Here is a 16814-nt window from a genome sequence, read left to right as displayed (position 1 = left end):
CACCTGACCACCATGGAAGAAGCGGTTAATTGTATTTATCTAGATGTGCACTTGATGAAAGGAAAAGCGAGAGGACTAAAGGGAGAGGAAAAAGCATGTTCTTATTTTGTGTGTTTAGCAGTTTTACCGCTTCTCTGTAAACAGCTGTTTTACATTTACATGACTCTTCATAAAGAATCTTCAGTAAAAAAATGCAATTAACTACATTAACTACTATGCATGCTGAAGTGGTCCAAAATACCAAAAACAGCTCTAAGCTTAACTTTGGCAATTAGTTTAAAAATAATCACTTTTTGATGATCTGAAGGTACCACAAAGACAAATATGTGTTGCTCCAGGACAAATTATATTATATTGTATTATTTGAGCAACAACCCATTATAAAACACAAGTTAAATGCAGCAGATACAAAGTTCAATATTCAGTGTTAAAATTAGCATTTTCTGCTACTTAAGTCCAAAGTTGTAACTCCTAGCAGAGTTTTGACACCAGTGAGAGTTTAGATAATATTTATGCACAGAGAAATCATAGCAACCTATTTGGAAACTGTAAAATATGAACACAAATTCAAAGACCTTTATCTTTTAGCATCAGATTATGAGTTTGTTTATAAATTCCAGGGTCCAGTGACGGACATCACAATTATACAAATCTCCTAATTCAAGCAGCCTCTTGTCCTCACAAGGAAGGAGGGATTGTCCAATATCCTTTCCACCCCAAGAATGCTGGTGCATCCCCTCGCACTTCCCTAGACATTCCTTTTAACCCATTTTAAAACACTTGGTACTTTGACATCGCACATGCCTTTGAAATGTCAGTAATAAAATAAAAAACCAAACAAATTAACCCAAGAATGTAACAGGAACACAAAAGAAAAAACTTCATACATGTTTAATATGTAACTCTCAAGTCTTTGCCCCCAGAGATGTGCAGCTGGCTGTTAGTTTGGCTTTCAGGACATACACTTTACTCTATAGGGGGCTGAAAAAGCATCAAAGGAAACAGAATACTTGTGAAAGAAAAAGAGAGTCTCACCACAGTGAGCTCTCAAACTCATGAACTAGCTCTCTGCAAGCCATCCATGTGAACATAACCTTTGGCAGCCAACCTACGCCCAGCACAGAACAACAGGGTGCTCAGATACACGTTTTCTCAGGGTCTGCACAATCAAAGGCAATGCTGATGGAGTTCAGGTCATTTCTGTGCCAAGAAGCTTGACGTATCCTGCCTAGGCCCACGTATGGCCCCAAAAACCAGTTGTTGAGCACACTGTTTTCTGCTTTCTGAAAGAAAAGAAGGTTCAAAATTCCACAAAAAGCTTCTAACGCAAGCTTTCTTTCACCTTCTTTTCAAAATAGTCACACCTAAGCTATGACCAGTCCAAAGAACATGCAGTTTAGTCCCCAAATTTAGACTGCTGAAAACCAAATGGAGCTTATTGTACTCATCCATCTCAAACCCATTTTGTCAATAGCCTGTTTCTCCAAGATCCATCTGGAAGCTGATTTTTCGCTGCCACCAGCAAGGTGCATTGAGTTGTCAGGTGCAGACTCACAAAAACCTTGACACCATCTATCCTCAGTACCCATGGAAATTCATTATTCTAGCTGTTAGCTTCTGTTCAAGAACTCTTCTGGCCATCTGCTCTCAGTGAGAAGTTTATAATTAAATTGGTATGAGCAAAGCAAATCGAGTTATCTCTGTAACTGTCAACTGAACTGTCAACTGCCTGTCAACTTATGCCAATTAACAAAAGCTGTTAATAATGGCTTTTTAAGGAAAATCAGTATAGTGTACTCCAAGTAAGAGCAAAAAGTCTTTTTTAACTTTTAATGCAGCTCAGCTCACAATTTTTTATTCCTTTTCCTATGCTTCTTAAGAACAAAAAGTTACATACCACTGATGACACTCAGCACTTTGATCCCATTTCTGTAAGGCAGCTTCTATTTCTTGCTTCCCTGCAGATAAATTGTCAGAGGTAAGAAATTCAGTCACCATCCCTCCTAACTCCTTTCTCTAGGGTGTTAGAGTACAATAATAAAACGGCATAAAATTGTATACATTTGTTAATTTTATAATACATTTGGCTCGAAAATGTTCTATGAACAATTTCACATTATTGTAATTATACGGAGCATCTAAGACCACTCAAAGAGATCATGCAGATTTAAGCACAGTAGCAAATTGTCTTGACTGACAAGGTGGTTTCACCACATTTGGAAGAACAGTCATCCATAACAAAAACATCTTCACAAATAATGAGAATGTGCAATGCTTTTGTTCTGATTCATTTCACAGCTTTACATCTAGGACTTGCCCCATTTCCCCTCCGACCTCCAAAAACCTGCAATCTCAAAGAGCTGAAACTAAGCGTGTATTAAAGGCAAGGACTATCAAAATAAAATAAAATACTATCAAAATAAAACTTAAATTTCATGTTTTAAATTGTTATACTGGTTTCCAGAAAAGGACAATTTAGATTATTATATTTAGTTATTTGGATAATAAAAGGGGCAACAAATAATTTAGAATAGTCTTTGTTGTATATATTAACTGTAACAAAGTTAATTTTTTTTTTTTAATTCTGCGCCAGTGTTGCAAAACACACACATTTGAGACAGTGGAGGAAAATCAGGAAATGAAACCTAACAGATTTCACTAAGTAAACAGACACATTTAAAAACTTAGTTCTTTTTACACCTGAATGTTTGGTAACAAAAAATAAAATGGGTTACAGCAAAAATTTATCTTAATACCACACAGAATACAGATGTGATAAGTGAGAAACAGACCTTTAAAGCTTTAATTAGCCCTGGGTCTACCTACACTGTCTTTCAGAAAGCAAAATTTCAATACATACCATAACACTACTGTTAGTCATTCCCTTAAAAAACAAAAAACAACAACAACAACAACAAAAAACAGGAAAAAAAATCTACAACATTGTTTATAATGCAGGGTTATAAATCTGAAGTGTAAAGTCAGCTTCAAACACCGCCAGTCCCCCTCCCCAAATATGCATTTCCCTACCATCAGTTGCATATGATTTCTTCTCCTCTGTGTCTTCTGTGATTTCATACATATCACTGTGTGCTCGGGCCAGGCGCCAAAGAAAATCTTTCTGGTCTGCGTACTGCAGTAAAAGCACAAATGTGATATATCAGCTGTGTGGGAAACCCATTCTGCCATTAACAAAGGACATGAGAAGGAAAAACCAAGTGTGGGCATAGAAGTTACACAGACATATTTTGAAACCTTAAAAGGCTCCAAATCTATAAAAACTGAAGCAGAACCACAAAAGAACAAACAGGAAAGCTACAATGCTCCACTAACCCTAACATTTCATTAAACCCTAACTACTTTCTTAAAATTCGCAAAACCAATTTTACATTTTTCATGCTTCAGTGAGCATTCAGGGAGTTTCACATCCTGGCTATTAAACCCAAGACACTACTGTAGCTGTACTGCTTATGCTGGAGAGTACATGTTCTGAGAAAATCAAACATTTTTAAGTAAAAACATAAAACCCAACCACCTAACAGTCTCTTACATTGGTTTGTTTTGCAACAAATTTCAGAAGATGACAGGCTGCCATTCTTTCCAGATGGGGAGAAAGAAGAGTTCTCCTTAGAATTAGAACTAGTCAAATAATCTGTTATTTCTGTCCTTTTATTTCTGCTGAAAATACAGGAGCCAAGCAGTTTTTGCTTGTTAGAAGGCAAACTAAAAAGCTTCCTTTACTGGCTATACGGGACTTAGGTAAACACTAACTGAGGCTGACAGTGGGATGTAGTGCCACTGCAGCAGACGCATGCCTGAAGTAGCTCCTGTAGATAGCAGCAGCAAAGACACAGCAAGGCAGATTTCAGTGCTGGGTGCCTCTGCTGTGCTTGGCTATAGGTATAACATAACTATCTGCAATAGCTAGAGTAAAACTATCACTGACCCTTGTTAAATTTCAGCATTCACTGAATCAGGGGATCAAGTCACATAGCATACACGATAAAAAAACCCACAGTCTTTAAGGCAACAAAAACCTTGCATCATCCAGGTTTTTAATCTCATTAAGCAGTATACACATAAGTGTTGCCTAACCCTTCTGCCTGGGTATGCAACTCATTGATTTCAGTGTAGTAATAGCACTGCATAGCGAGGCCTCTTCATTATCACCCTCATGAACCTATGAGGCATGTGCAGCGGACAGTCCTTGGAAAGAATGTTGCCTGAATGTAAATGGAATAATATATAAATTTCCTGAATATAAATGGCACAACTGTATTGTGCATATGCAATGAGGTAAACACATTCTCAAAAGGTTTGCTGAGTTTATTGCAGAGGCATAGTACTGTTATACTGCACATGTGCAGTGTGTTCATTCAGGGAAAGCAATGACATGATAAGACATGGAGCTCCAAGACCAAGAGTGGTCAGGAACCGGCTGCTGCTGTAGCGTAAACAACTCTGGCCTGCAGCCCACTCTCAAGCTGCTCCTGAGAAAGGGGGCCACTGGAAGCAGGCCCAATTGCTGTGCAGGATCTAGACCCTACTAAGATAAGCAATTTCCTCTCTCCCGGCACATTTCTCCCTGGAAACATAAAAAGTCAACCTTTACCACCAGTTTGTTATTAAGGAGCAGCTGGAATCCTTCTCTCTTCTCCTGATCATCTCCATTATGCAACTGGTCAGCCTGCTGCAGCAGCTGACCCATTCCTTCCTCTACCGAGGAATCTAAGATTAAATGTGTTTCATCCTCATTGACCAGGTCCAGGGAATCCCTTCGTGCAGTCCTCACTGTTTCACAGCTCACTTCATCTTCCCCTTCCTCACTCTCTCGCTCTGACTCCCGGTCATAATCCGACTCAGCATTGGCTGTGGTGTACCTTTCAGAAAGGAACATAATGCAAAATTAGCCTGAGCAGATACCAGCTGTCTACGACACAGTTTTATACATACGGTACACAAAGACTAAATCCTCCTAATAAAGAAAGAGGAGTATACCTCAGAGTTTATCCCAGAGAATACTATACAATCCAAGTTCTCAAATGACACACCTTTCACTATTTCTCACGTAGTGCACACAGCCACAGAAAATTGAAGAAAGGAGGTCTTAGTCACAAGTGCCCATATCTTGCTTATATACTATACAGTTACATATTGTAACAGGTTCTCTTGGACCTTTTAATTTTAATGTAAGAATTAAGCATATTAAGAACAGACCTAGGACAGGTCACTTAAAATGTATGGATTATAGAAGAGAATTTCAACAGAAGTTTTAACGCACTCACTCACCCATGTGGAAGATGTAACTTTTTAACCTGATGTAACAGGGTTTTAACCTGATCCTGGAAATTTCAGACACAATAGCTGTTTTGGCAAAATCTAGTGCCTCCATCATATTGTCTGAGCACCAAATATGAAAGAGTTTGTTCACACTGACACGTGAAAAGCTATAAAACGGTAGGAGAGTGATCAAAACCATTTCACATGAAAAGAAGTCAAGCAGGGAGACAGCAAATGAGCCACACACAGACACCACAAGCACAAAAACCCAGGCAATGATGAGCTGCTAAATTGGTCAAATGAAATAGAATAAAGCTTAGATCAAACTTTCTGAAAATGGCTAAAATTGGGCTCTCCCAAATCATATACAGGCACTTAAGTTGGAAATTTGAAAAAGCCTTCTATGTTGACTGACATTGTTGCAATGAAGTGTCTATTTACAGAATTAGGCCTGGGTTTAAGAACATAGCCTCAAACAACTTTTTTTTTTTAAAAAAGATCCTTGATCTATTTTGCCCCCTCACTTTTATCTGTATATCTTAACTAAAGAATAAGCCAAAGTTGGTCAGTAATTTAATAATATGTAAATCTATATCCAGTTTTTGTTAGACTACCTAAATAGAGGGCTCTCTTCCTGAAGCAGGCTACTTCAAACCCCATAAATGTTTAATTCTAGATGCTCTATGTAGCTGTTATCTCAGTAAACTGTGCCCAAGCCACGTGTTGAGCTTTAAAAGTTCTATGTTACAATTAGAAGTCACTGCAATCCCGGGGGAGGGGAGGGCATTGGGTGCTGTACTCCCACCAGACAGCTCAAGGAAATTGCTAGGTCATCTCATTTGTACTGTCTGAATTTCTCACTGTTCTCCAAGGGAAATTCTAGTGCTCTGTGTGTGAAGCTATCTTCATCTGGAGACAAAGATATGTGACCAAGGTCCATATCTAAAGAAAGCAGCTACAGCAGTTTGGCCGCACACAGATAACAAGATACATTTGGCCTAGCAAAGCTTCAGTTTTCCAAGAACCGTTAATTATGATCAAGCATTTACCCTCTCTGCTAGAAGGTAAACAAATATCCTCACTCACCACAACCTCCAGCCCTCATCCGTAATTTAAAACATGCACCTTTTTGTAGTGTAAAATTTTAAGACAAGAAATAAAGCAACAGTCAGCCTTATCACTGCAAAGACAGAAGACTAATCACTACAAGAAAATATGCTGACAATTAAGTAAGCAGCACTGCATTTAAGGGATAACGTAACCACATGGGGCTAGATGACACTGGCGTTCCCTTGGCTACTTCATTTTCTGTACTTAAACACCGTCTCTTAAAATTCTCTCTGCAGTTCAAATTAAGCATGATTTACTATTTGCCACTGCTGTGCAGCGTAGCTGTGGGCTATACAGCTGCGATGCCGTTCCATTACAACATTTTAGTGGTGGCTGCAAAGATCGCAGTACTTCAATTGAAAAACACATTACGTTTCAGGATCATTCAACGTGGAAAGTGGTCTTTTAAAAACAAGCAGCAACGGATGAGTCCTGTACACTTTTTTCTCTGCCACAAAAATGCATTTTCTCCAAGACAGCTCATGCAAGATGCTGCCAGTTTAAAAAGAGAAGTAATAGTGAACATAACTTCATAAATGCAAAATTTCCAGAAATATTAAGGGATTTGGATGTTATCAGCCAGTATTCTCAAGTTTATGATGATGGAAAGTTCTTAAATGTTTTAGTATGTTAAGGCCTCTGGCTAGCACACAACTTGAATGAAAATGAAAACACACTATTTGGAATTAAAAAGCACATGGAAAGAGGAGACAAAGAAGCCCAAAAGACCAATGCAGTGCCAAAGCAATACAGAGAAATTGACTTCCGTAACACAGCCTGAGACCTTTGGCTCCTGAAAGCTCATGATGATTTTGGTCAAGTGTGTATGAAATCAGAGAAAATATTTATGTCTACATGGTTTATAAAATAAAGCAGAAACAGGACTTCATTTTCCTAAATTTAATTAAAATAAGGCAATTGCCAGAAATGAATACACTGCTGAAATTTATTTAGTGAGGATAGTTTTATTCTTCCTCCCAGCTGCTAAGAAACTTAAGTAGTTTTTTCCAAAAAGTGCATTTCCTACCCTGATTTTCTATTAAAAAAGTTTAGTATTTAATCTCTAAAAGGCAACATGGCATGCTAAAGGCAGTTGTTCCTGAACAGACTGTTATATCTATTGTATAAGGTGAATACCAGAGTCAGAAATTATTATTCAAACATTTGTTGAAATCAAATGAGAGCTGCTTATTCACTAATTCTCCACACTAGTTCTTAAAGCTATCTACAGATGTTAAATAAAATATGAGAACTCCACCAACTATCACCAGGTGCACAATAAAGTAACAAGGTTTTGCAGTAAAATCTATCCCTACTCCACAGTTCACTGAGGTCTGAGGAGATAGTCTGAGTAAACATCAAGATGCTTGTTGGCCTCTATCATGACTTAAAACTAATTATTTTCTAATAATCAGATTATAGTTGGGTCTGGTACCTGTTGAAAAATACCATCCTTTTTGGCATGCTTCACAAAATATCTGTTGGCACTGTGACAAGTCAATGCCTCTGTTATTATCTAGATAGCACAGGTCTTGTCTTCAGAACCAAATACAGATTACAGTTCTAAAATACACCTTCACTCTGCACCTCGTTATTCTGAGAATCTTGCACATTACTCCATCATGAATCATTCGCTCTCTAAATTTCCTTTCATACAAACACTTCTAAAGCCCATGCACTTCAAACCAATGAAGCAGCTCGATAACCTAGACGAGATTGTACCAACTCTTTCCTGCTCCTATTCCAGTTACTGGAGACAGAAGACTGAAATGACTTGTTTTCATGGAACTGACAAAGACTGCATTCTAGCAGATCTGTGTCCTTTGTTCTGGAAGCCTGCTACAGAAACTGCAGCTTTGTCCTGTGACTGCTAATCCCTGTTACAGAGTGTCAGTTTGCACCAGCTGACTGGTCATCTAGCTGCTGTGTTACATCAGAATTCTGCCTGCCTTGCTCTCAGTGATATCATTTATTTCTCTCTTTAAATTACATTTCATTTCAACTTTCTTGGGGGGAAAAAAAATGCTTATTGCCAGCACTGCATGCTTTGGAGGACATTTACATACTTCAGAAGGTATAGGACTCATCTGGATTAAGGCACAGAAGAGAAGCCTTTCTTCAGGAAGAAGGCAGGAAGATATATGTACCCAGTAGACCTCTTGCTTTCCATCAAATACCACAAGACACTTGCTTCTGTACTGTAGATATTACCTGGATAATTTAACACATGCAAACTTTACAGATAACCTAAGGAATGCAATTATTGGTGTGACACACTGAAAAATCCACAAGAAATACCCTAATGAAAGGCATTTGTTTGATCGGAATACATTTTAACTTTCTCAAATTTTCCAGATGCTCTAAAATATACTACTGTATGTACATTTTATTTATAATGTGATTGCTCTCTCACATGAGTCCCAGGCTGGACTTCTACTTCCCTTTTTCCTGAAAGATGCCCTAATCAAATTACTGTTTAAAAAAAAGAGTCTTTTTCTCCCTCTCTCCAAAAGTCATGTTTGGGAACACAGCATTTATCTCTGCACATCTGGCCCTGGCAAAAGCTCCAGATCACCCATAGTACACTAGCAATGGATTCCTGAGGCTCCCAACTCCCAAAGCTTGTTTTGGTCCTAACCTTTGGCAGCTTTTTCTGTGTGTTTGTTTTGAACTATGCCCGGTTGCTCAGATTCTCAGGAAACTATACCTACCTTCAAAAACTACCTCCAAGCTGTAATTCAAGAGAACATCTGTATCCCACAACTGTAAGTTAGGTCAACTGAAGTATTTCTCATTTCCCTCTACTGAACTGTTAACTTCCTTGCCAGGGTGCATACAGTAGCAGAAACTGCCACGTGCCATGCAGACTGGTGATGAACTGCCACTGGAAGGCTTCAGCTTTCTTTTTTAAACAGCAGTCACTATCACAAGTGCCTCAGAAAGAAAACAGACTTTTTCTTACAAAATACACCAAGTAGACTTACTGTAAGAAAAGCAAATGAACCTGCCTTTATGTTAAATATTGCTTATATGTAAGTAATTGGGCATTGGAGCCCATAAAAGCAACTTCTGACCTGGTGTTCTGCTTACCCTCCTTCACTTTCACCATCATCTGTATTGGCTGCTCCTGAGCTGGCTGTGAAATAAATTGAACTGGACCCTGTGGAATCACTTCTTTCTCTGGGAAATGGGAACCGCCTTCGCCGAGTTACTTTCTGTGTTTCTTCCAGATGGGACCTTTAGGAAAGGCAAAAAAAGAAACAGACATTTGGTAGTGAAATGTCTGCTATCGCCCTTCAGTATCTCCTCTCTAGTACATTCTATCCAATTCACTCAATACCCAAGGAATTCACAAGGTTAGTTGCTCTTGCTTATAGAAACATCTCATTACCAGACAGCAAACGTTGCATACTACAGTTAAAACAAGACTGACCACAACAATCCATACACAAAGGGATAATCACATTACATGCATTCCTATGATTTCCTCAACAAAGAAAGACAAAGGAATCCTGAAACATCTTGCAGCACACAGGACCTTTTATTCTCTATCAGAAGTTGTCTAGAGTTGGCAGCAACATGAGAGATAATAGCAGTAAAAAGAGACAAAGATTTACAGAATAAATAAATAACCTTTCTGGTCTACAATATATCTGAAAAAAGTGTCAGCACTTAATATTCCAGAAGAAAAAACTCAAGCCCAGCTAAACATACAATTTTTTATATTAATCTCACTGGGGACCAAGATGTAATGCCAGTGAAAACTAAAGAAATGGTTTTTTACTTCTAAGTTCCAGATTTAACATACTCTTAATCAATAGTAGTTGTATTTCTGTGCATATAAACATCTACGTGTAAAAATATGCAACAGTAGAAAAATATTGAAAGGGAAAGGAATGATACTAACTTGACTTCACCAACAATTTCAGCAGCTAAGTGCTGCAAGCTGTTTCGTAGCTCTTCCACTTCTTGTCGTAGCTCTGTAATGTTCCTCAACACAAAGTCAAGACGGTCCAGCACATCCACCTGCTCTTCATGTGTTAGAAGAGGTGTGTACATAGCACCATCTCCTGCCTCTACAGGAAGCTGCCTTCTGGGAAGGGCTTAAAAAAAAAAAAAAAACTGTTAAATTTTTGTTTCCAGAAAATGAAGGAGAATATGAGGCTTGCTCTTAGGTATTGATGCCTGACCTGTCCTAAGGCTTGTTTCTTCAACTGTTTTACCATTCCCTTCTCTGATGTCAACATATAGCCACACTGAATATATTTTCAATGTTAATTAGGGGTAACTAGAGTTCTTTTAACAACATTACTTTAAAAATCCCTTTGTAAAAAAAAAAAAAAAATCTTACCGAATATCACAAAGACCACTGCAGATGAAGAAACTGCTCTTTCAAAGTCTGCATTGTACATTAATTCTACTTCTATTCCACATGCTTCTGTATTAACATCACACTTAAATACTACAGTCTACTTTTCTTCTGAATTACAATCAACTCTGGAGGCCATTACCCAGGAAAGCAATTAGTTTATAAGATAATGTGTGACAATGAACCATGGTAACGCAAGCTAACTTTGGCCAAAGAAGACCAGAAAAAGAGTTTTATTTTTGTTTAGGGGAAAAAAAAGAGAGGAGAAATAGCAGTTTAGTCATCAAAATATGTCATTGCTTTGTACTGAACATCTAGGACTTTTATTGATCTCTCTGATCCTTATTTCTTACAGATTTGGCATCACCAACCAGCACAAAAGAACAGGTTTAGATCTGTGGACTTTAATTATGTTTTCTTAAAAGCTCATACTAAATTACATTATTAGAGGAACACAAATTAGTACCACTTAGGTGAAAGCCAATTATTTAAGAGCACTCAAGCATTTTTTTAAACACCATTAAATCACACTCACAAAAGCTACCAGATTCTCAGAAGCAAAGGGATTATTTTTCCTAGTACACTGTGTTAAAATATCTAAATTCAGTTCTAAAAAATCTAAATTTTATTAAATAGGAAATTACATATTCTAATCTTCTCCCCACTCTCATTTTGCTTCGCATAATTTACGCTGTTGTCTTTGCTGTTTACCCAAGAAGGGGCCATAGACCACCTGGATGTGCTATTTTAAAGCAGACCACTTCTAAGCATCTGCCCTGCCCTAGGGCCAGTTGTCACCACTCCCATTACCACATCAGCAGAGGCAGAGACTCCTTCCGCCTTAGCCACTTCAGCTCATAAATTGGTGTTTCAGGGTGAAGTCACATGAAACTGGAAGAACTGATTTCTTCTAAGATATATGGTCAGTAACCAGTGGCAGACGAACCAGGCAGGCATTTTTTGCAGCAATACTCGCCAGTTCTCATCCATTAAAGCCATTTAAAGTTATACAGGTAAGTTCCCACTCTCCTGTTATTGCTAAACATTATAGTTCTTGTACAGAATATGCTACACGCAGTGCAGTGGGAGCACATGAAGCAGTATGTACATAAAATCTGCTTCTTGGAACATGGCAAATTAAAGGATTCTGTTTACAAACTACTTTCCCCCACCTGACACAATAACAGCGACAAACCTTCAGATATCTCTATAAAGATGTTCAAGTAAAAACTTGCCACTGAAAGCAACCTTTTTATTAATATGTATATCTCAGTAGCCTAGGTAAAGTGAAACACTTAGAACTCCTACTTGTATAGCCATCTGTGCTACTGGCTTCCTTTCGAAACCTGAATTGAACACTTTTAACAAATGCAGTTTCACTTTCTGATTCCTCAGTTTTGAAAGGGCTCGGAAACGAGAAGATAAAAAGAGCTCAAACTTCCATTTCTGTATTTTTTAAAGTTCGCAATTGCCACATGCACCTAACTTTTCCTAACGTGTTAGGACACTTGGCTTCGCTTGGAGAGGGGCGGGAGAAAAAGTGGGTATCGGTGAGACGGCCAGCACAAGGGCAAAAAAAGTGCACGTAACCAGGCCAGGCCAGATGACGGATACACATAAACACACACGCGGCCCCGGGGCTGTGAAACCCAGGCACAGGACCCCCGGGGGACGCCGCCAACCCGCCCCAACCCCGGGAAGGGCGGACCCCGGCGCGGCGGGGCCCGGCCCCCGCGGTACCCTACCCTGGCTCCGGTGCCGCGGGGCCTCCGCCGCCGCGGCGCTGGGGGCGCGCTCGCCCGCCGAGTCGCGGCCGCTCCCCCGCCGCCAGGGCCGCCCGCCCCGCCGCCGCCGCCGCCGCAGCACCCAGAGCAGGCCGACGCCCGCCGCCGCCGCTCCCAGCGCCAGCCCGAGCGCCAGGCGGCCGGCGCCCAGCCGGGCCATGGGCACCGAGCGTCAGCGCCCGCCACCCCCCGCGGCGCCCGGCCCGGTTGCCGGGGCAACCGCGCGCCGCTCTCGGAGGCCGTTGGCACCGGCGGGGGGGGGGGGAGGGGCGCGCCCGCCTCAAGGCAGCGCCGGCGGCGGCGACAGGGACGGAGGCAGCCGCGCGCTACTCACGCCGCGGACCCGGCACTTCCTGCTCGGCCTGTCCCTGCGCAGCCACCGTCCAGGTGCTCCGCCACACCCACTTCACCCCCCTTCCGTCTGGCGCACGGTGATGACGAATCACACACGCTTCTTTCCCCCCCCCCCCCCCCCGTTCCGGCCCGAAGGAATGGAATAACGTCATCAAAAGCTCCCGCGCAGCAAGAGCGGGCTGAGCACGGTAGGGCACGTGACCGGAAGGGGCCCGCGAGGGGCGGGGCAGCAACGGCCGCACCTGTCACCGCCGCCTCCTCTCCCTCACAACCACCGCAACCTCCACACTGCCACAGTCAGTACAGCTGCACCACTGCCACACCGCCGCAACCTCCACACCGTCACAACCAGTATAGCTACACCATTGCCACTCTGCCAGAACCGCCACACTGCCACAACCAGTACAGCTGTACCACTCCCACACCACCACAACCGCCACACCGCCACAACCAGTATAGGCACACCACCACCACACCACCCCAACCGCCTCACTGTCACAACTAGTACAACCACAGCACTGCCACACCACCACAAACACCACAGCCACTGCAGCTGCACCATCACCACACAACTGCCACACCACCACAACCAGAACAGCCACACCACTGCCGCACCACAACTGCCACAGTCACAACCAGTACAGCCCCACCACCACAACCGCCACACTACCACACAGTACAACCACACCACCGCAACCAGTACAGCCATACTGCTGCCACACCACAACTGCCACATTACCGCAGTCACTAGAGCTGCACCGCCACAGCAGCACAGCTGCTACAGCCACACCACTGCCATACCACCACAACCACCGCTCCACCACAACTAGTGCAGCTGCACCACCGCCATACAACTGCCACAACACCACAACCAGTACAGCTGCACCACATCACACCAACACAAGTACAGCTGCACCACCACACCACCACACACACCACACCACCACAGCCACTACAGCTGCACCACTGCTACACCACAACTGCTACAGCTGCATCACCACAACCATCACAGCACCACAGCTGATACAGCTACACCAGACCACAGTCACTACAGCTACACCACCACCACACTACCAGCACGACTGCTACAACTGCACTACTGCCACACCAGCACAACTGCTACAGCTATACCACCACCACATGGCTGCAGCTGCAGCATCTACACCACTGCTGTACCAGTACCACTGCTACACCAGTTACACCAATGTCACAACACAACCACTACAGCTGCACCACACCAGCATGGTTGCTACAGCTATGTCACCACTAGAACCACTAGAGCTACACCCCCACATCAGCACAGCTACTACTGCTACACCACCACGCACAATCACTACAGCTCCACCATCACCGTACCAGCACAGCTCTTGCAGCTAAACAACCATCTCACCAACACAACCACTACAGCCACAGCACCACCACACCAGCACAACCCCTACAGCTATACCACTGCTACACTGCTACAGCCACTGCCTCCACACAGCTTCTGCACCAACACAGCTGCTGTGCCAGCATAGCTGCTTCACCAGCACACCTGAGGGGTGAGGAGTCTCAGGGCTTATGTCTCATACTGCTGAAAATTGTGTTGGGTGTTAAGCTTTATTCTGGTGATATCGGGAGAAAAGACGCAGCTGCCTCTGGCTGTTGGCCTCCCGTTATCTTGTGCTAGGAATCTATTCCTGGCCTTTCAGACTGTTCTGCTGACGTAGATGCTTTGGGTGAAAGCCACTGGAAAATAGTTATTGCAATAAAACCTTGACATAGAAATGGAAAGAGAAGGCTGGATTTTTTTTGTGTGGTTCAGTTATTACTTCCGACCCTGCTGCCCTCAGTAGAATGATAACAGCAGCTCATGGCAGCAAGAATTCATAGTCCCATGGAAATTAAAGATGATATCTGAGTAATAGCATGCCAAAGCCTTATTGCAGTTCTTTCTTGTCTTGCATTGCAGATAGCAGTCTTGTGAAAGTAATAAAAGCAATCTTTTTGAAAGAAATAATTTCAAAAAATGATAGGTGCTGTTTCAGCCCCTTTGTTCTTTCCCGTTAAGTCCCTTATATTAACAGAAAACAACTGCATTTTGGTAGGTAGGTGTAGCATCGTAAAGATCTAAAAGTCCCATTGGATTTTATGTTCCTTCCTTTTTATCACTGCAGAATGTGCTCTTGTTTTATGCTGTTGTTGTCTGTCAAACCTGTTTTAAAGGTCTTAGCAGATAAACCTCTGCCATATCTCTTGCAACTTTATTATGTGTTTCAGCAGCTTTTACTCTTGGCAATTTTCCTGACATTAAGCTTAAACTGTTTTTTTGCTTTATTATTCCCTCTTATATACCTGTGACTGATAAAGGCATGGATTAACTGGGTACCTCTTAGTCATTGTGAAGTGGCTAGAAAGGAGGAACATTTAGGACAGTAGTTATTTGAAAGCAGAAGCGTGGTTTGGTGGGAAACATACATATATTCCTTCTTTCAATCTTCCCAGATAAATTAGTTCTTTTTGGTTTTTGTAAGTTCCTTCCAACTTATCTACTTACTCTTTGGTGTTTCAGATGCTCACATAATCTTTTGTATGCTACCTTGCCAGAGACATGGTTGTTATCTCTTTGCTCTGTAACATGCCAACCTCAGAAGTGAACCCCAAAATTGCACTGGCTTTTTTGTTGTTGTTGTTGTCAAACTGTTCTGAAACGTTGTGGCCTGAAGGAATTATGACAAGGGGATAAAGAGATAACAGTGTCCATTCCCATTTAATCATGAATTCTTCTTCTAAGATTGTATGTGAGGATTAAAATTATAAACCATAGATGAAATTGCTAGTTGGGGTAAGGACTGGGCTGGCTGGGAAGCTTTATACTTCTCAGAGCATCTGCTGTCAGGCCTGCCTAGTATATTATTGGAGCATGGTGGGGCCCTAGGTAAAATAAACAGGCAAGTAGACCAATTTAAGATTTTTTTTTGCCTCTAAGTGCTTTACTTTTAAAATAATCTTGTAATTTGGTTTTACAAAGACTCCTGGGGTCTGCTTACTACCGAAGATGGACTTGCTGGGTAGGAATGCTGATACTGAGAGCAGTGACATGTGGCATGACGTCTGATGCACTCATCAAAGCTAATCAACAAGCACCAAGGCCACTTGCGTCTGTGTTCTCTTTGGCTTCTTCCTGCATAGTCATCGCAGCCTGATGGTATCACAACTTGATGGATGCATATTTGTCCTTTCCTCTTGACTGAGACATAAGGAACTCAGATTCCAGAAAAAAAATAATCACCCTCCTGCTGATTCATCGTGTAGTTTTAGGCAAATCATTTTAACTTTGTGTTGTTCAACTTTCCTGTCTGTGAAAATAGAGATAATAACATCTGATTCACAAAAGTACTACAAAGACAACTATATTATTGTTTATGAACGCTATCTACAATGCAAGCATTATTAATGCTAACTTAGCTCCCCAGACAGTTTCCATTTCAGAGTTTTTTATCTTCAGCTCCATGGGGCAAAATCTTTCATTTCTCACGTGTGACATCAAAATGTGTACGTATGAAAATCACTGCTTCATCAAAAAAACAAGTCCACAGCTTCATCGCCTGGAGCAGGATCAAAGAGGATAGGTTGCAAAGACCTAATGTTGTGGATGAAAGACTTTAGTAATTAGGGACACTATTAAAAAGAAATGCAATTACTTTAATATACATTAAGTTTTCATTAAGTGTGATGCTTTTGAAATATAAAACTTTTTAATGTGGCAAAGGCAACTTACCCCCCAAGCAGAGGTGCTTACAGATGGCTTGTTACAGGTGGCTTGGCCTGCTGGCCCAACGAAGTTATCTCCATCAGCCAGCTACCTCTGCTGAAACCTCTGGGCCCAGAAACATGCCCTGTGGCGTGGTGCAGTGCTCAAGGGGCAGCAACAGGAC

At 41.7% G+C, this 16814-nt stretch overlaps 1 protein-coding gene across 1 annotated transcript in view; it reads right to left on the bottom strand.

Moving 5' to 3' along the window:
- Nucleotides 1-12703, bottom strand: part of RMDN3 (regulator of microtubule dynamics 3) — a 44154-nt gene extending 31451 nt beyond the window's left edge. Inside the window, exons 1-6 of the mRNA XM_067295801.1 lie at nt 12505-12703; nt 10298-10493; nt 9481-9627; nt 4613-4880; nt 3031-3133; nt 1898-1958 (exon numbers count right to left, since the gene is read on the bottom strand). Coding sequence (XP_067151902.1) covers nt 1898-1958; nt 3031-3133; nt 4613-4880; nt 9481-9627; nt 10298-10493; nt 12505-12703 — 974 coding nt within the window. The remainder of the gene's footprint in view (nt 1-1897; nt 1959-3030; nt 3134-4612; nt 4881-9480; nt 9628-10297; nt 10494-12504) is intronic.
- Between the last annotated feature and the right edge of the window lie 4111 nt (nt 12704-16814).

Source organism: Apteryx mantelli, chromosome 4 (genome assembly GCF_036417845.1).
Source record: "Apteryx mantelli isolate bAptMan1 chromosome 4, bAptMan1.hap1, whole genome shotgun sequence".
Lineage (NCBI taxonomy): Eukaryota > Metazoa > Chordata > Aves > Apterygiformes > Apterygidae > Apteryx > Apteryx mantelli.
This window is presented reverse-complemented; position numbering and strand designations above follow the sequence as displayed.